Source organism: Cryptomeria japonica, chromosome 4 (genome assembly GCF_030272615.1).
Source record: "Cryptomeria japonica chromosome 4, Sugi_1.0, whole genome shotgun sequence".
Lineage (NCBI taxonomy): Eukaryota > Viridiplantae > Streptophyta > Pinopsida > Cupressales > Cupressaceae > Cryptomeria > Cryptomeria japonica.
This window is the reverse complement of record NC_081408.1, coordinates 633,615,829-633,635,891: the sequence shown is the minus strand read 5'-3', so window position 1 is coordinate 633,635,891 and position 20,063 is coordinate 633,615,829. Positions and strand designations below refer to the sequence as shown.

Here is a 20,063-nt window from a genome sequence, read left to right as displayed (position 1 = left end):
GCAGAAACGAAGGAGAATGACCTATATTGACTAAATCGCTCCTGTCCCTCTCCAAGGGACCAGGGCGAGGTACCTTGTAGCTCTCGTCCCTCTCCCAGGGACCAGAGCGATTTCCTTCATTTTGCAAAATCCAGACAAGGGTCAAGGCAAGTTTATGTTCAAAAACAAGGGAAAACATGAGATGAACGCATTGAATATAATTTGAAGATTTTTTGGACGTCCATACCAGTGCTAAATGCCTAGTTCGCTCCTGTCCCTCAGGAAGGGACCAGAGCGATTTTTGATATAATTGCTTTTCTTGCAAAGTTACAAATGATGTCAAGGTATGAACGAATAGAGGGAAGAAGGACGAGTCCGTTGAATATAAACTTGGAACCAGGCAAAGTGAGATAGTGGCCACAAGGGAAGGATCGCTCCTGTCCCTCTCCAAGGGACCAGGGCGATGATGATGATAATACTCTCTACGCAAGTTCAAGGTCGTTCCTCCAAAGTTCAAGGCCGATCCAAGTCAAGACGAAGGGTGGCGAAGACATTTTAGAGCATTTCCATCAAGCGCAAGGTTGTAAAGGTTATCACATGGAAGGAACGTGCACTCTAAGACCCAGATCGCTCCTGTCCCTTGGGAAGGGACCAGAGCGATATCTACATAATGGCGTAGATTTCAAAAGGCAAACAAGTTTCGAGCAACCAAGAAGGTCGAAAGGACGTTATTCCACGCAATGAAGTTGATTGCAAGTTGGTACAAACAAGAACAAGCACATAATGATAAACTTCGCTCCTGTCCCTCTCCAAGGGACCAGAGCGATATTAGATGTATTGATCATTTCATACAAAATTCACGTAAGGACAATATATTGCAATGTTCTGGAGGGTCCATGGTATGACAACAAGGTGATAAACAAGAGTTTTGAACGTCCAAACATCGCCAAATGGTGTAAAGGCCCCACATCGCTCCTGTCCTTTGGACAAGGACCAAGGCGATACTATCAAAACACTCACGTTCCTTCAAAGATCAAGGCGAAGCAAGGTTAGGAAGTGCGAAGGACGACGTTTGAAGGACATTGCAAAGGAGATCGAAGTTTAAAAGTCGCCAAGATCAAGGAGAAATCAAGATCGCTCCTGTCCCTCTCCAAGGGACAAGGGCGATGGTCCCTTTAATGCATCCAAACACATAATAAAAGCAAATGGGAATAAGCGCAAAAGAACACAAGCATTGATATTTCGAAGGTCAAAGATACAAGATGAACATGAAGACATGGAGATCGCTCCTGTCCCTCTCCAAGGGACAAGGGCGATGTTAGATAAAACACATGACATTCTTTGAAAGTCACGTTAAGACAAGGACGCACATGGTTCTAAATAACGTTTGGAAGATGATACAAGGAAAGGATCGTACCAAAATGGAGAATTTCAAGCAAAAAACTTAGGATCGCTCCTGTCCCTCTCCAAGGGACCAGGGCGATAATGATCATGAGATGCATTTGCTCGCACAAGAAAGGCATTCAAATTCGAAAGGTCCACCAGATGATCAATTTGGGACGTGGAAGTAAAGGAGTTAAACGTTGAAAACGCAAGAATCTAGACCAAAATCATGGATCGCTCCTGTCCCTCTCCAAGGGACCAGAGCGATGAGGTACGTCCCTTTATTTTCATATTTTTGGCGCCAAATTAAACAATTCGAATTTCCTTAAATGCTAAATCGATTTAAAAATTGAAAATCTTATTTAAATTGGCATTTAATATGGCGTTAGACATTTATTAATTATTTTGCCTTTATTTAAAATCGAAATTCTCAAATAAAAAAACGCAAGGCATTAAATAATTGATTAATTAATTAATAAAAAATCAATTGGAGCGCTCATATATGGAGGTCGGCCTTGTCATGTCATTGCAAATCATTTAAAAATCGTTTAAAATGGTTTTATTTTTGTTAAGTCGGCCTAAGGGGTGAAGGATGAATGCGCTATATAAGGGGGGTAGAATTATCATTTTCTACATCATTATTTTACCTTCCTTCATGCGAATTGAGAAGAGGCGAATGTAGTGCGAGTTTCATTCATCCAAAGGTGGTGCGATTTCAAACCAAGGGTGGCGCTAGTATCATCTTGCGTGGAGTGCGAAGTGTGTTTGGAGAGGTGCGAATTCCATCCAAGGTGGCGTAAGCAATCAAAAGGTGATGCGAATTTGAAGATCCATTTAAGACCACGCCAAAGGGGAATTTGCTAAGGACTTGGAGATTTGTTAGTGCGAATTTGAAGATCCATTTGAGACCACGTCCAAGGCGATAAGTGAAGATCACATCCTATCCAGAGGTGGCGAAGTCAATTTTGAGGGGATCATATTGAAGATTATCTTTATACCTCAATTTTGCCTAGGCAAAGTTTGTTTTTGCATTCTAGAGTTAGCTCTCTATCGAGGTATGGCGATTTTATTGTTATTGTTTTATTCATTCATCGTCATATTTCAAGTTTTGAAATTTTGATCCTTGAGTATCTCTTGGCTCAATCGTTGTATTTTAGGAAATGATAACTCTAGAGACTTATCATGAGGTTTCCTAAAATTTATCTCTCTTATTTACGTTATTTATTGCAAAATCTATTTCTTATAATGAAATGTTGTGTAGGTATGGCGACCCCAAAGGCGGGAGCATCTACCAGTCGCTCGGCTCTCATGAAAGAAGATCAGAAGACTGAAGAAGTGGAGACCAAGATCGTGTCCAAGTGGAGCAACATTGGAGATACCAACTTGGGGAACTTTAGCACGAAGAAGTTCCGAGAGGTTCCTTACATCGGCAAGCCATCACCTGTCGCCCGGAGAATAATAGAGAGTGGCATCATCAAGGCGGCCGGTTTTCCTCCAGCCATTCAGTGCCACGAGTTGATGATCGAGTGTGCCCGTCATTACAATCCACAGTCCAGGACAATTGTGTCCAATGAAGGGAACACTTTGGCGTACCTTTCAGAGGAAGCTATAAGTGAAGCCTTCCATCTTCCAGAGCACAGGGACATGATATACAAGAGCATTGAAGGAGCCAGATCAGTGTACGATGATGATCCAGATGCTTGCCTAAGCATAATCAACAAGAACTGGCTACTTAAGAGTCGTCCCCGTCTGAGCAAAGTACCGAACACACCACACAGGATTGATTTCCAAGAGGAGTACAGAGATTTGATCACCATGCTCAACAGAGTCACAGGAGCACCTCATGCCTTCTATTTTGAGAAATGGATGTTTTACTTCATCCAGGTGATTGTTCAAGGAAAGGGTACAATACATTGGGCTAGGATAATTAGCCATTGCTTAGACGTACAGTTGAGAAGACTCAGGGCTATTAAGTCCTTCCACATGAGTTCATACGTCATCTATGCCTTAATCAGGAGCGTTGAGTACGCAGGACTACCTCATAGAGGAGTGATTGGAAGAGGACCCGACGAAGTCAGAGTTTGTGAATCCTATACCTACTTGCATCATCCACCAGGGAAGAACTACAAGTTAATCAATGATACTTTCACGATGAACATCACAAGGACGTTGCAAGGAGGGATTCACAACAGATTATCTCAGGATGCCCAGGAGTTCATCAAGAGGTATGGTGCTTGGTTCATTCAGTTTCCCAAGTTCACTTACATTAGAGTGTATGGATGTCCTTTACCTCCATACATGTTGCCGAGGTACCCGACAGACAGAATTGTGTTACTTGAAGTAACAAGGCAGTTGGCAGCATATGTGAAGGCATTCAGACACAGACATCAGAATGGAGTTCAGGTACCTATTATTTTGGGTAATTCAGTTGAGGTATGTCCTAATGTCTTAGCCATGGATGACGCAGAGAAGGAGTTAGCCTTGTATCCTTTTTCATCTTTTGCTTGGAGGAATAGTTTTGATCCACATGGACATTTAGAGGAGACGGTCGGTAGAAGATTTAGACATGAGTACCAGATTGAAGATTTTATGATGAATCTCCTAGATGATCTCGAAGTGAAACGAAAGATACATTCTAGATTGCCTTTGGATTTCATCAGGAGATGTAAGATTTACAGAGTAGCCGACCAAGCTCAGGACAACGGCAGGCACATCCAATCTTCATATGATAGAGAAAGCAAAACAATAAGTTTGAATTGGAATGAGCCCGAGGCCGTGGATTTAGATGATTTGATGGCACCAGTCTTGTCTTGTACTCGCAGATGGGTAGACGTTCAACATCAGAAGTTGAGAGAACAAGGCATAGCCATGTCTTTTACTTTGGAAGAAAAGTCAGCCGAAGGTGGAGCCAGTGTTAGTGAAGGCAATCCTAATCCTAGGAATTCAGGTGAAGGTAACCTTCGATGTGCCAGTGAGGGCAATCTCCATTCGAGAGGTTCAAAGAGAAAGGAAAGATCAGAAAAGAAAGAGCCTTCCAAGAAAAAGCAAGGTGCTAACAAAGATCAAACACCAGGTACTTCTTCCAGGCCAGAGGATAGAACAGTTCGAGTGGAAGAATCCATGGAATCGATGGTACAGAATGACAGGCAGGAGGAAGGACAAGCACAGCATGTTTCATCCGATGGATCTCTCCAAGACTATGATTTAGACAATGATAATGAAGTGACATCTCCTCCCAGACAAGAAGAAATGGTACATAAAGAAATTCAAGTTCAAGAGACAAGATCGAATATCCCAGATTGGTTGAAGGAAAGATTGACTAAGGTGATCGTAATTGAGGACGAGGACAGTGCAATTGATTTAGAGAGCCTTGTGGGACGTTCACATATGACAACAGAGAAGAAGAAGGCTACAAAGATGTCCAAGATGATTCGAGATGAGGCTGGATCTAGAAAACTGCAGATAGCTACACCGGCAGCAGACAAATATGAGGGTGAGATCCTAGCAGAAGACTATCATATACAGACTATTGAGTTAGGACCGTCCACAGCAGAGCAAACTTTAGATGATGCCACCGACACATTTGAGGCATTGAAGGACAAGTTTAGAGAAGAAGTAGAAAAGAATAGAAAGCTTGAGAGAGAGGTCGGTGCATGGAGGACTTATTTCAGTCACATCAATGAACCTTTGGGACGTCAGGATCCAGTTAGATCACCATTGCAGGCATTACCCCTTCAATCAATCAATGAAGCAGAAAGATTCAGGAATATGGTCCAGCGTACATGTAGTTGGATGGATAGATCTCACACGGTGGCCATTGAGTTTGTTACAAGGATGTCGAAGATCACCCATCAGGCTATCCAAGTTCTTGAGATTATTCACAGATTGATGGCAACAGTAGCTGCATTTGCCCATACCAAGGACGTTGTCATTCCTGTCTTGAAAGTTATAAGACACACATCCAGAAGAATTTTAGCACAAGAGAAGATCTTAGAAGGTGATTCTCACAGTTTGTTTCAGTGGTCAACCTTACTCCATATAAAGAGTGTTCTCTTTGAGGACATCAGTGTTAGATGTGGCCAGGTTGAGGAGGTGATCAATCCGATCCAGGACAGAGTATTTGAGGTACTTCGTACCATTCTTGGTAGAAGGATCGAGGTCGAGACAGATGTGGATTTACAAGAATTTGAGGATAGAATCAAGATCATCTTTCGCAAGGACGCAGATGTTACAGATGAGCAGTATGATCAGATGTATGCCACCATGCTCCTGATTGATAGAACAAAGGAACTTGAACCTACTTGGGACACAGCTCTTCTAGATGCATTTGATCAGGTTATCCACTTAGAAGAGAGTATCAAGAATCTTCCCGAGATTCCAAGCACAGAAATCGAAGAAATCGTGACAAAATTCATTGCATATGCTAAGAAAGAGAATTGGAAAGGGAATAAGATTCTAGATGAAAGGTTGTTACAGATGACATGACATCTTATTTCTCATTGGTTGATACCTCCTAGATTTTTGTGCCAAATTTAATATTTGGCTATGTATTTAATATTGTTCAGTAAAAAGGAGGTCATTTGTAACAAACCCTAATTAGGGTTTAGGTGTCATGATCTTGTCCATTGATTTGCTTTCAATCTGGACCTTTCATTGTAACTGGGGATGCTATTTATACCCCATTTTTCATTTCATTTGGAGAGAGTTAATAGTGAATAAGTGTGAGAGATAATAGTTGATAGAGAGATTAGAATTAGAAGCAATTTTTATTTTGTAGCAAGATTGAGTCTTGAAGAGAGAAATTCAAGCAATTGTTGTATATGATGACTTGGAAATCAATAAAATATTGAAGTTATGGTGTTTTGTTGCAAATTTCATAAGTTATCTTCATGGTTGTTGGATGTACTTGAATCACGCTCAATCAAAGTAGTTTGTTAATTTGAAAGGCTAAGTGTGAGATTTGATATTTGGTAGGATTCGCAATCCAAACCACTAGCTTCTTGCTGATTGTAGGAACGCCTTGCGTGGTCGACTGGAAAACATTTTGAGTCCTTAACCTTCAAACATTTTCGCATCTAGGATATGTACCTTCGTAGTAGTGTCCTTGGTCTTTGATGCATTGAATACCATTATTACCTTAGAAGATCGCACTAATTTCAATTAAGTTGTTATCTTATGGCAAAATTGAAGTTGGTTGAGTCTTGCCAAATCTCATTCATGCTAAGTCGTTCATAGGGTTAGGCTAGATTAGACCTCTTAAGCCCTATCTTTTTCCATTTTTTTTGAAAGTTCCTTTTAGTTTAGTAAATCTTCGAACTTTTGGAATCCGTAAGACGCCTTGGAGGAAACAGCAAATCACATCATACCACTAAAGAAGCTTGTCCACACGTGGAGACCCCACTAAAAGAACCTTGGAGTCCATCTAACTGATCCTTTTTGCAGATCTTCAGCAGTTAGAGACTATTTTCTCAAGAGAGGATAAGATGCCTGTCGGTATTTTATTCTGTGTATGATCGTGTACAAAATACACGTCAACAGTGCCGCACCTTTGATATGACAGATTTGGGACTTCTACATTACTGCTTAGGAGTTGAAGTCTGGCAGACTGAGAACAGTATCTTTCTCTCTCTGTCCAAGTATGCCAGAAGTCTTGTGGACAGGTTCAGAATGCAGGATTGCAAACCTGCCTCTACTCCTATGGAACCCGAGCTCAAACTTTCAGCTCAGTCATCCTCACCAGTTGTGGATGAATCTCTGTTCAAGCAACTAGTGGGCAGCCTCATCTATCTTACTGCCACTAGACCTGACATCAGTTTTGCAGTGAGCTACATTTCACGCTTCATGACAGCTCCCAAGGCTGATCATTGGTTAGCAGCAAAGCGTGTGCTGCGTTATGTGAGTGGCACTCCTGATTATGGACTTCTGTACACTCGGAGTTCTGATCCTATACTCAGTGGTTACACAGATTCTGACTGGGCAGGTTCGGTTGATGACCGTAAGTCTACAGCAGGGTATGTGTTTAGTTTGGGATTTGGTGCTGTCACATGGACTAGTAAGAAGCATCAGGTAGTGGCTCTCTCCTCGACAGAAGCAAAGCATTGAGGAGCAGTTAAGGCATCTTGTGAGACGGTTTGGCTTCGACGAATGCTTGCGGATATGCATGTCTCCCAGGAAGGTCCTACTCCCTTGTTCTGTGATAATCAAGGAGTGCTCAAACTCGCCAAGAATCCAGTCTTCTATGAAAGAACCAAGCATGTGGAAACGCATTGTCACTATATTCGACAGCTGGTTGAAGACGGATCCATCCAGTTGCTGTATGTTCCTACCTCGGAGCAGCCAACAGACATCTTCACCAAGCCCCTTGGTCCTGATAAATTTGTAACATTCAGGGGGTCTATAGGTGTAGTTCATAGATTGAGCATTAAGGGAGGGTAAGAGAATATTAAAATAATGTTAATTTTAGTATTAATGCTCAATACTGTATTTTCTATTTTAGACAGATCGTCTTCGATCTTCTCAGCAGTTTCTTATTAGAAACTTGCTATTCTTGTAAATATCCTTGTATTATTTATGAGCGTCTTGCTCATTCTGATAAAAAATCAATTCTTTGAAATCCATTGCGTGTCTCACATTGTTTTAAATTTCCCTTTGTATACTACCAAACCTCAGGCTGCTTTCTTTGGGCTAGTGACGCCGCTGAGAATGAAGCGTTTGTTCAAAGTGAAAGATGGTGAGTTCATAAGGTTGATGGAGATGTTACTGGGGTAAGTGTTTCTGGCTGCTAAGCACGAGTTCCGTTCGAATATGGATATTGTCACCATGGTGGTTGCTTGGGGATTGGAATTGGGGGATACTACTAATAATGTGCAGTGGGTTGTGAGGTCTATTGTTGAGGATGAATGGTTGTTGGGTCTGAATTCTGTGCTCGAATGGGCAATTCCTGGTGCGGGCTTTGATGTCAATGAAGGTTTTGAGGACCCTGTGTTGGCAGAACTGCACGGGCTTGTACCTTTCATGCGCTGGCTGATGGGCTTCAACCGTGATGAACGACAGGTGTAGGCCCTCATTGCTTGGGATTCTTTGAAGAATCTTCTATGGCAGAGGGAGGCTCTGGGAGGGGGTGTGTTGGTGGTAGCAAATGGTGCAGGTGGTGACGATGGCGGGAGGCGGAAAAGGAAACCGCGAGGGAGGAAGCCAAAGGAGCAGTAAGTGATGGAATGGTGGGGGAGGTTTCGGCAATGTTTTTTTTGGTATTGCCCTTTTGACTGTCAGGAAAATTTTGTTTTCAAAAGAATGTTTGTATTCCCTGGTGTGTTTGTGTTCTTGTATAGGGTTTTCATGATGGGGTCACTTTTGTGGCAATTTTGTGGTGATTTTGGTTTGTTTCGAAGGTGTTGGCCATCGGCCGTTGGGGTTTGTTTCGAAGTGGTTGCTCTCTTTGTTTGTTTTTGTACAGAAATTCTGAGACGTGGCTGGGTTTGGTTTTGATGGTACTCTAGTTTTCCCTCACAGAGTGACCATGCTAGTGTCGTTGTCTGGGTAAGCTGTCTAGGGATAAATTTTGATTAGCCGTTAATGGCAGAACGTTATGGTACTTTGTATACAGGCAGGGTTTGCTTGTTTTCGGCATGGTGAAGTTTCTGTTAGGTTGATAGGGGAGCGGTGAAGCTATGGCTATGTAATTTTTGTATCTACGGTAGTCAGATGTAGTCTTGATGAATAATCTCAATGTACTTTTTTGATTAAATATTAATATAATATACTTTATTACCGATCAAAAAAAATCTGTAGGAGACCTTTGCCAGAGGTCTGGTGATTGCCTGAGTATAAATTAACATTCCTCACAGCCTAATATCCATGCATTATAATCTGAGTGAATAGACTTTTGACTTGATATTTTAATCTACTATTATATAATAATTAAGAAATAATAGAGCATTTACCTTCCTATTTAATAGCTTCCAAACAGCTGTGTTAGAACTTCTCAAAATAGTAAGATTCCTGATTTTCCCACTTATGAAAACAGAAATTCATATCATATCATGCCAACCGAAAAACTGTATTTCAATCAAAATACAAGCCACTGAGCTATAGATCTCTGGTGTGTAACTTCCTAGTTATAACAAAATTACCTAACTTCAATAAAAAAATCATCTCATTTTTCAAAAAAATTCCAAACCTGGTCACTTTTGGTCTTCCACTGTTTGGCTTCTAGCAGTAACTTCTAAGTTTCTGCTCTTAAGGAGGTAAAAGTATTGTATTGCTCATAAGAAGACAAGTCATTGTATCAGTTGTCTCAGATGCTCATTTGACCTGTATTTGTAGACTTCAGAACATATTTTAAATAGAAATTGCCAATCTTATTTCCGGACATGACTATGAACAAAATTTAGACATGACCATGAACAAGTTATAATAGATACCATAATGATATCTCACTTTAGAATCATTCACCCAATAGTTAAAAAGGCTGGATACAGCAACCAACTCTTTCAGCATTCACACACTTTTAAATGCTTTTACAGTTTGCCATGTAGATTGAGGATAGATTGAATGATAATTATAATTTTGAATTTGTAGCAAAACAAATATAATTGAAGTTGTTTAAACTCTTCGATTTTATTTTCACAAATAAATGCCATTTTAATTTTTAAGTAGAAAACTATGCTTGTTAAAATCAAGACTGGTACCTGAAAAATGTTGAATCTGCTTCCGTTGCAACAGCCTTTGCCAAGTATGATTTTCCTGTACCAGGAGGGCCATATAAAAGAAATGCTCTCCAGGGCTTCCGCTTACCTATATTGACATAAATGTGCAATTGATTAATAACATGAATGAGCTCTCAAATAATAAAAGGCTGAAAAGGGGATGCTTTAGAGTAACAAGAAGCTCTAAAAATCAAAAAACAGCCATGGGAGATATGAAGCAACAGATAATGCCTGAAGAGCACATGTTCACATTACATAACATTTTTATTACCACACCACACAATGATCATTAAATATTGAAGTAAACATATTAAAAAACCTGAATATAAGAAATCAGCTTCTAAATATTGAAAGAACATTAAAAAAATGGAATATATGGTGGTAATACCTTCAAATCTTCCTGACAGATTATTTAATGTCCTTGACTACCACCAAGGCAGACAATTCTAAATGAGAAACTTCATTAAATTTTCTGCTTATATGCCATCCTGCATATCCTTTCAATCTTATGTTCCACTGAGTTCCCTGACAGGGGGCCGCAGGGACGCGGACGGATTTCAAGGGCAGTGGCAGGGAGGTGGCACAAATACATATATTATTTGAAAAATTAGTTATAAAAAGATGTGTAAGGAATAAGTATAAGAACTGTAAATGAAACTTTGCCACATTATGTAAAGTTTACACCTAATAAACATTAAAAACATGAAAATGATTGCATTGAAAATTTGAAATTTGAATATTAGCAATGGCAGGCAAAGTTTTAGAACTTTGGGAGCAAAGTGCAAACCAAGAATAAGTATAAGAATTGAAAATGAAACTTTAGCATGCTAAGTGAAGTTTAAAGTTTTAAACTAATAAACATTAAAAACATAGAAATGATTGCATAAACAATAAGAATGGTAGGTGGAGGTTTGGGCTGAAGGGGCAGTACCCCTTGCGGGGGTCTTGATTGTGGCTTTCACTATGAATATGCAGATATTTGCAACAAGTGATATGTATTATGTAGATTTTTATGATCATGATTCATTATTGGCCTATTAGTAGCTATTACTTGCCTAGACTTATAGTTTGATGGAGATTTGGGGGCAACTAAGAAATGATGTTTAAGGTAGCACCCCTCGCGAGGGTCTAGGGTTGAGAGAGAGAGAGATTTAGAGAGATAGGTCTAGATCTTGGGAGAGAGAGAAGATAGTGAGATAGGGAGAGGTAGAGAGAGGAGATAGAAGAACAGTGATAGGGAGAGGGGTAGGTCTAAAATTTGGGGGATATAAAGAGAGTGAGAGAATGCTGATAGGCGCTTGCTGATAACTGAAATTTGACTAAATCTGAAAATTTATAAATCTTCTAAAGCCTACAATCTGCATTATAACTCCTAAAGATCTGAAACCACTCTAAAACATCCTGCCAATATATACATGAAATATAACTTAAAGTATAAGTCACATTTCTTATACTTAAATGTTATATTTCATATATATATATATATATACACTGATGAAAAGAATGAGACCGACTTGAAGACAAGGATGCCAATTTTCACAAATTTTTCACCATTTTTTGCTGAAGGACTGAATTTCTAAGTGGGGGCTATGAAAGACTCATAGGCATCCCTAGGACGGACAAGGGAACATCCCCGTCCTCAAAACGGCAAGAAAATGGGGGAGGGGAGAGGGCACACATCCTCGTGTTTCACTGTTTTAATCACAATTCCTCCAATTACATGCAATTTAGTATATATCCCCACTTTTCCTTATTTTCAACAAATATAGATTTATAATTTTTCTTTAAAAAATCTGACCAATTAATTTCTTTTCTTTCTATTTCTTTCATGTTAATATTTTTTGGATCCTTGTCAATTAATTTTTTTAGCGGCTAAAAGGTAATAACCCAGAGCTTTGGCAATGATTTCCCTATGAAGGATTTGGTATAATGCAGTTCTCTTTTGAACAGGTGACTTTTTCCACTCTTGCATCAATTAGGATTGGTACCGGAACATAAATTCCTTTAACCTCCTACATAGACATCTTCAACAAGAGTACCCAGAATATATGTCCAAAATAATTGAATAGACATTTTGATTCACTTCTAAATTATGTTAGTGGATCTAGCAGCAAAGTCATACCTTCTACCCAAACCTTGTGTTAACATACATGCATTAGAAAAGAAATTTTGAAAATTCACTCTGGTACCAAACAAATTCAAGGATTGCATCTGGGTGGGGTCCCTATTTTGGAGGAGTCATAGAAGAGTGTAGTTGTCTGTTTATGTGTGAAAATTTGTTCAGAATTCTATTGAATTATGGAAATGTGTACAATGATTATAACATTACTTGGATTTTCATATGATGTGTACAACCAATCTACAGCCAAGGAGGATGAATGATGTTAACCCATAGGCCATAGTTGAAAAAAGCATGAAAAAATCACTAAACTCACAAGTAATCCCGAGTCATTCAGGCTCATAAATTATTTGCTGAATAACTCCCCAATTGTGACAAAAACTTAGCCAGGGCTAGATAAGTCAATTATGTCCAGAAAATAGTTCATTTTGCATTTTCGGAGTGTCTTTTTTATTAGCGCTCATGTTGGAGCATTTCACAATTGTTTGCAAGCATTTAGGAAGCCAAATAAAATTCCACCTGCATTGGAATAAAACAGTTTTTTCCAAGCATGTGCCACGAAGGCCCGTGTGGGATCAAAGGCTTTAATTTAGACTAGGCAACAGGGACCCCTTCCCAGAACCCCATCTTGTATCACAACCGGGTACACACCAAGGGTGGTGACCCCAGCCCGCATGAGTGGTGCTGCCCCTCTTACCTCTTTTAAAAAGCAAAATCTAAATCTTGTTTTGGACCAATGTTTTCAAATTTCCAATGATGAAATATGAATATGAAATTTATGATCATATGACAACATGATGTGAATTGAACTCAGTTTTTAATCTATAAATGATGGAAAAATCTTTGTAAGATCAGATTTTTGCATGTTTTTTAAGATTATTTTACAAACTTATATGTTTTTTTAATGTTTAGGAATTTTGACAAGTTTCTTTCCCAAGCTTTTGAAAAAATTTGAGTCTGTTAAGTTATTGCCAAGCCTTAAGTTTTTCAACTCTGTACATAGCTACTGTTGCATCCACTATAATGACACCAAAACTTAAGTGCATGCTCGGATGCCAAGTTGCATGACATTTATGATTCTCTAAGCAGCTAGATGGTCTAACAAAATTGACAAACCAACTAAAACATACAAGGCATTTAGAGGCCAATTATATACAATTATAGACCTTTAGCAATTCACAGATTCTAAAGGTATTGAAATAATCAGTCTCGCTTCCTTGCTACTTTCACTTATTTTAGCATGTGGGCATGATAACATCCACCAAAGGCCTCAAATACTAAGGCTGCAAACTCCATAACATTGATGTAAGAAGATCCATGAGCTCAAAGAATTACATCTGCTGTTGCAAGGCCTACAAGAGAATCTACTAGCAATTGATGTGCAGCAGTGCCCTAAAAACAATTGCTTCTAAGTTTCTATGACAATTTTGGAGAAACTGCTGAACTATCAGCAACAGTATGCATGTCTACATCTGTGTTAAAAATGAAAAATGAAAGAGGTGAAGCACCAGCTGATGTCGAAGATATGATGGATAGATGTCAATCAGCCTCCATTGTCAATGATGAATCTTGTTGTTTTACTCTCATGGGAAAAGTCAACATTTTCCAAGATATCACTACAATAGCTGAAAATCCATTTAAATGGAAATTCAGTTTCTATGACAATTTTGCAGAAACTGCTGAACTATCAGCAACAGTATGCATGTCTACATCTGTGTTAAAAATGAAAAATGAATCAGCCTCCATTGTCGATGATGAATCTTGTTTTACTCTCATGGGAAAAGTCAACATTTTCCAAGATATCACTACAATAGCTGAAAATCCATTTAAATGGAAATTCAGCAACATTGCCCCTCAATTCCAAATCAAAAAGATGCCATAGTTCCAAAAAATAAGTCTAAAACCTTGATATTGCAATCAGGCTAGCATATGTTAGAGAAACAGTGATTTGACTTGAAGCAGACCTGACTATTTATCAACTACTGTTTCTCAACTGTATGTGTTTGCAGATTCTAGCATTTAAAGTTCAGCAGTTTTAAGCTTTCACTTTTAAGTTATCTAGTTTAGGATTCTTTAAGATCAGAGCCTGCTTACCATAGTGTACAGGAATTTTCAACATTGTCCAAAGTTCAGTGTTTTCAATACATAGGAGCTACAAATTATTGTTTAGTGCAGCATCCTGACTGTAATTTTAAATTTATAAAATTGACAGGAAAAAACTAAAATATTCAAGTATCTGCTCCAAAACGAGAGAGCAAGTGTTCCCAGTGACACAATCCACTATCTTTAACATCACATTTAAATGTGTTAAAGTTAGAACCAGAAACATAAGACACATAAATCTGAAACTTAGCAAATCTCACAAGAACAAGATACACAGAATTTTATCCTGGGAAAACCCTCCACCTTTGGGTGAAAAACCCAACCACACCAAAAATCAACCTTTATTGAAGGAACAAAATTTGAATATAATGCTCTCAAGCAAGATTGTTAACACTTAACAATCAATGGTAGAAGCTGACAATATATCAGAACTGAGATCTTCTACAAAATATACAGAATAGCAGAAGAAGAAGATACAAAACTCTCAGCTTAAGTGAACACATATAATAGACTCTCTATTGTGAACTTCATACACCAACACAAACAGCAACACGCCTTTTTGAAGGCAAGGCTTGAAACATCTCTAAGATGGAGGAAGACAAAGGACCAACACTTCATACATGCAAAACCCAAAGCGGCAGTTACATTGAATGCCGTTACATATTATACCACCAACAGGAGCCGAATACACCATCACATTGAATGTCGTTACATTGAATGCTGTTACATTGAATGTTGTTACATACTCCACCACTGACAGGAAAGCAACAACAAGGAGATTTACATCATCGCAGGTATAATGAAATCTCCTGCAGCTATTAACATTAACAAAATGGTTATCCATTCTGTGCTTCCAAGTGTTTTTGTGTGACATGAAGGATTTCCAAACTGATTTTTGGCTATGAGAGCTGCTATTTATTCCATCTTTGCTAATTTCATCACTGACTGAGTATGTTTTCTTTAAAAGACATGATACTTCCTCGGACCATTATAATTAATTGAAGAGCTTTTCACAGAAACTGTGTGTATGCTTTTGAATTTTTGGATTACACTCCATGATCCATCATGAGACCGTTAACTAACCATGTTTTCTTTATCCAGTTTTTGGTTTTCCTAGTTATTTTGCTTCTCTTGACTCCCGTGATTTGCTGGAAGTTGGAAGAATCCACATATGAAAGATTTCTATACATATATGTATTCATGCCAGATACGTACCTTCTCTGTATACTTATCCATTTCCAATCAATACAACTTAACCACAGTAATAGCACTTGTTCTTGCAAAAGAAATGGCAAACACAGTGGATATTGACAAACTGGCATCTGTTTAAAAGTACTAAGATTAACAAATACAGAAATCCAAAAAAAAGCCATCCAACTGTTAGGAAAACATAGGTAAACCTTAGATTGGGGAATCACTTTCAACAAAATGGCCAACTACAAAGGAATTCAGAAGATATCCCTGCCCTAAAAAGGAACAAAAGGGCCATCTGTGTATAAAAATCACAAAAATAAACCTGTGTGCAACTCCTCATGCTGCTTAACTTTCCAGAGTTCAGTGTCTTCAATACATCGGAGCTAAAAATAATTGTTGAGTACAAAATCCTAAATGTAATTTATGAAAAATTAATGCAATTCCTGCTCCAAAAAGAAACAAGCAGCCTTTCAAACAACTGTAATGCCCCAATATTAAGGCACAAACTTGTAAATCAAAATTCATGCAAATATGATGGTTTTCATCTAGATGGAATATGTCTTCTTACCATCAAGACATTTGTAATTCATGATGTAATTGTTGGTGTTGGTCGCCAGCTACTTCATATGGTGACTGAGCGTAATGTATGGCTAGGAAACACATTTAATAAGGCAACGCAGCTTTACCTGTCAAATTATCACGCCATGCCTAAAGTATAGAGCAAGCAACTGTTCATCATCTTATGTGTGCCATGTAAAAGGGGATGTAGCAGGAGTCATAGTCCTAGATGCAACCTTGTAAGGAGTTGTTCCATGTATATAAAGAAAGCACTGTCACACTAAAAGAACTGAATCTCCACAAAGGAAGGGACATGGAGATCAACCGTTTCAAAGAAAACCAAGATATACCTAAGGAGATATGTCCCTGGGGGTGTTACCTAGACAAGACCAAAATATTTGTTTCTTTACAAATATGTTTAAGGAATATGCTTCATTGCTCAACTCAGAATAAAGTAAGCATTCACGAGGTTAGAAAGGGTCCAAAAATATAAATGGCAGCATTCAGAATGTGAGCCACAAATGTAGAAAAAACTAAGAAAGCCACCACCATAATAATGAACATAATCTTCAATAGATTAAGTAATAATAATATGATATCAAATTAAGATTAGCCTTAACAAAAAGACAAGAGGCATTATGAAGAGTTATGCCTATTAAAGAGAAAAGGTGTACAAGGAAATCCAAAAAGGAGAAGAGAGGTCATCATGGAAAATATATTTTATATCTGACTTTCATCCCTTTGTGGAATGTAGAATGCGGTTCAGCAAACAGAGGAGGAAACCCCTCAAAGAGCAGAGATTTAAGGACGAAAACCCTTAGTTTCTCTTGCCAAGTTAGTGAATTTGGAAACCCCTAACTTTAGATAGAAATTTCAGAGACATTTTAAGACATTTTATAGATTTTCAAATTTGTAATTAAGCTTTGAATCTGAAGTTTATAATTATCAAAATTATAAGTTTAAAGTTGAATCAATATTTATAATTCATTAAGCAAGTATTATTATGAGTGTGGAATATTTATTGAAGGCAAAAATAAGGAAGTTATAGAAAGGGGCATTAATAAAACATAATCCACTATCTTTAACTTCACATTTGATGGATTATCCATTCTGTGCTTCCAAGTGTTTTTGTGTAACTTGGAGAATTTTCAAACCGATTTTTGGCCATGAAGGCTGCCATTCCTCCCTCACAGCTGATTTCATCACTAAACAAGTGTGTTTTCTTTATCAAATTTCTCAGGATTCCGAGTTGTTTTGCTTCTCTTGGCTGTTGTTATTTGCTGGAAGTTAATAAATTTCACCTACAAAATATCTTAGTCGTATCATACAAAAGCTTTCTAAAAATCTATTGTATGCCAGATACCTACCTTGTCTATATCCTTATTCATTTACAATCAATGGTTAAAAAAATATGTCAAACACAATGGATATCGGCAAACTGGCATTTGTTTAAAAGTACTAAGTCTAACAAATGCATAAAGCCAAAAGAAGCCATCCAACTGTTAGAAAAGTAGAAATAAACATGGATTGGGGAATTACTTTGGACAAATGCCCAACTACAATAGAACTTCAAAATGCCCAACTACAAGAGAACTTCAGAAGACATACCTGCCATAAAAAGGAACAAAAGGGCCATCTGTACATAAAAATCACAAAAACCTAGTTGTGTATTAACCTAGTTGTGAACACAAATAAAAGCAATAAGCAACTTCTTTGTTCTAAGTTTGGAACAAAGAATGTTGAATTTGGTAGGACAAACCTTCGTGTCAGGCATGCAGAGGTGTTAATCAAGTCTTTCATCATTTGCAGGGCTTGCATGATTCCTCCAACGATAAGGTGTAAGCCCATGCCACCGGAGTACTGGTGCATATCCTCGATGGAGACTTCTACTGCAGGCCCAAGAAGGAATTGAAGGACCACATGTAAATGACAAGAATAAACACCTCTATAGATCTGACTAAAATCAATATGCCAACCTTTCAGAACTTTGTCTGCAACAAACGCCCAATATAATAGGACAAACATGTCTGTCGGGCATGCAGAAATGAGACTACTATACTTTAATGGCTTTTAGGGACACATAAATTCCACCTATACTTAGCAATAATCCCATCTTCCAGAGGACCAGTGCATACAACTCAAGCAACTTAATAAGCATGGGTAGTTGTTTCAGACCTCAGGCTGGCCACTTTTCTCCAAACTAATTGAGAAAAGCAAAATTAACAAATTGCAAAGCCACACATGAAAAGGGAAAAAGCAAGAAACCATCCCTGTGTTGTTTTTGGAAAAATAGAAATAGGCCACATATTATGGACTTGCATTGAACAAAATCCGCAGGTGTACAAGTATAACAGAAGATAACCCTACCCTAAAAAGGAATAAAGTACTTATGTATACATGGTAACCAAAAAACCAACTGCAACCAAAAATGTATACAAAATGCCCACCTCCTTATTCTTTGTATGGACAACACATAGCAACTTCGATCCCCTTACATTGAGCCACTAGCAAATGTTATGGAGCAAGCCCATTTGCCCTAAACACACAAGTAAGATTATTAAGATTTTACTATTTGCAAGGCTGGGGTGATTCCTAATACAATTAGGTACAATCCTTGAGTCACCTGTGTACATTGGCACAAATCCAAAATGAACAGAAGCCAAGGCAAACACTCTTGCTTGGCATGCAGAGGTAAGATTATTGCTCGTTTACCGTTAGAACGGCTGGGGTGATTCCTACAACATGTAGGTTTAATCCTCAAGTCACGGGGATAAAACAGCATAATCACCACACAGTTAGGGGCCACGACAAACACCATTGACATTCTTGAAGAGGCAAGACAGTTGGGCTTTTGCCAACGCTAAGCTGATTCTTTCTACAATTAGAATTAATCCTATGGGTTGACCCGTGCTGGAGAATTTCTCAGCAGCTAGGTATAGAAGTAAATCCTCCTAATAGGTGTAGGTTATTCTTAGAGGCATATTCTCACCAACAATCAAAAGAACGGATGATCGTCTTCTCAATCTCAAACAAAAATGGAAAATTTCAACTAACAAATAACAGAACCCACCTGTGAAAAACTGAGGAAACTTGACAGGTAGGATTACAGCCTCCTGCAGGGCCGCCTTGGCACTCTCGAGGCCTGCCACGTCACTCCATTTAACATTTGGTTTATCTCTTATTATAGCCGAATTGAGACCTGATCTCAACTTGGCCTGCTCTGGATCCTCTCCATCTCCATCCCCATCACCTCCCTTGGCGCCTTTGGATTTGGGTTTTGTAGCCACGGCAGCGTCCCCGTTGGCAGCGGGCTTGGTAGTGATGCCCTCATCCAAAACAGCTCGGATCTCTTCTGCCCTTCTCAAGTACTCTGTAAATTTCTGTGTAATGGCCTCCTTGATCTTGGGGTTCTTCTCATATTTGAGATGGGTTTTGAAGTACTCCAAAGCATTCATGTATAGAGGGAATGCTTTGGCATAATTTCCTGCGTTGTCTTCATTTACTGCCTGCCTGACAAATTCTATTGCTTGCTCCTTGAAATTGCTATACATTTCTGAAGAAGAAAACCTTGCTGGATCGAATGGATTTTGTGAGTTTTCCGGTCCAACCCAATATATAAATTATGTCACGGAAATCTGATGATTATTATTTTAAGCAGTGTGTATGGTTTGAAAAGTATGCTACAGTGGCCCGTCGTGATGAATCCTCTTAAGAAATTCCATGACCAGCACACCATGTAAGATTTGGATGCCTTGGATGGTTTTACAAGCCACGGTAGGCGGACCCTAAATATTATTAGTTTTTATTATTTATAAATGAATGGTGGCTCTTCACAAGAATATTAATATTACCATAGTCTACGAATCATGTGCCCATGGCCTTACAACGTTCGACGGGATACGCTTAAAGGACCATCTAAATGCAACCTATTTTATATTCTTCAACATTTCATAATAAAAAATGATATATGTGTAGAAGATGTCTTAAATATATCAATCTAAAAGAAAGATCATTAATAT

The 20,063-nt window shown here is 38.5% G+C and overlaps 1 protein-coding gene across 1 annotated transcript in view; it reads right to left on the bottom strand.

Moving 5' to 3' along the window:
• LOC131047665 (protein SUPPRESSOR OF K(+) TRANSPORT GROWTH DEFECT 1) overlaps positions 1-19,832 on the bottom strand; it is a 55,099-nt gene extending 35,267 nt beyond the window's left edge. Inside the window, exons 1-2 of the mRNA XM_057981461.2 lie at positions 19,115-19,832; positions 10,053-10,158 (exon numbers count right to left, since the gene is read on the bottom strand). Coding sequence (XP_057837444.1) covers positions 10,053-10,158; positions 19,115-19,595 — 587 coding nt within the window. The 5' untranslated portion in view covers positions 19,596-19,832. The remainder of the gene's footprint in view (positions 1-10,052; positions 10,159-19,114) is intronic.
• Positions 19,833-20,063: the final 231 nt, after the last annotated feature.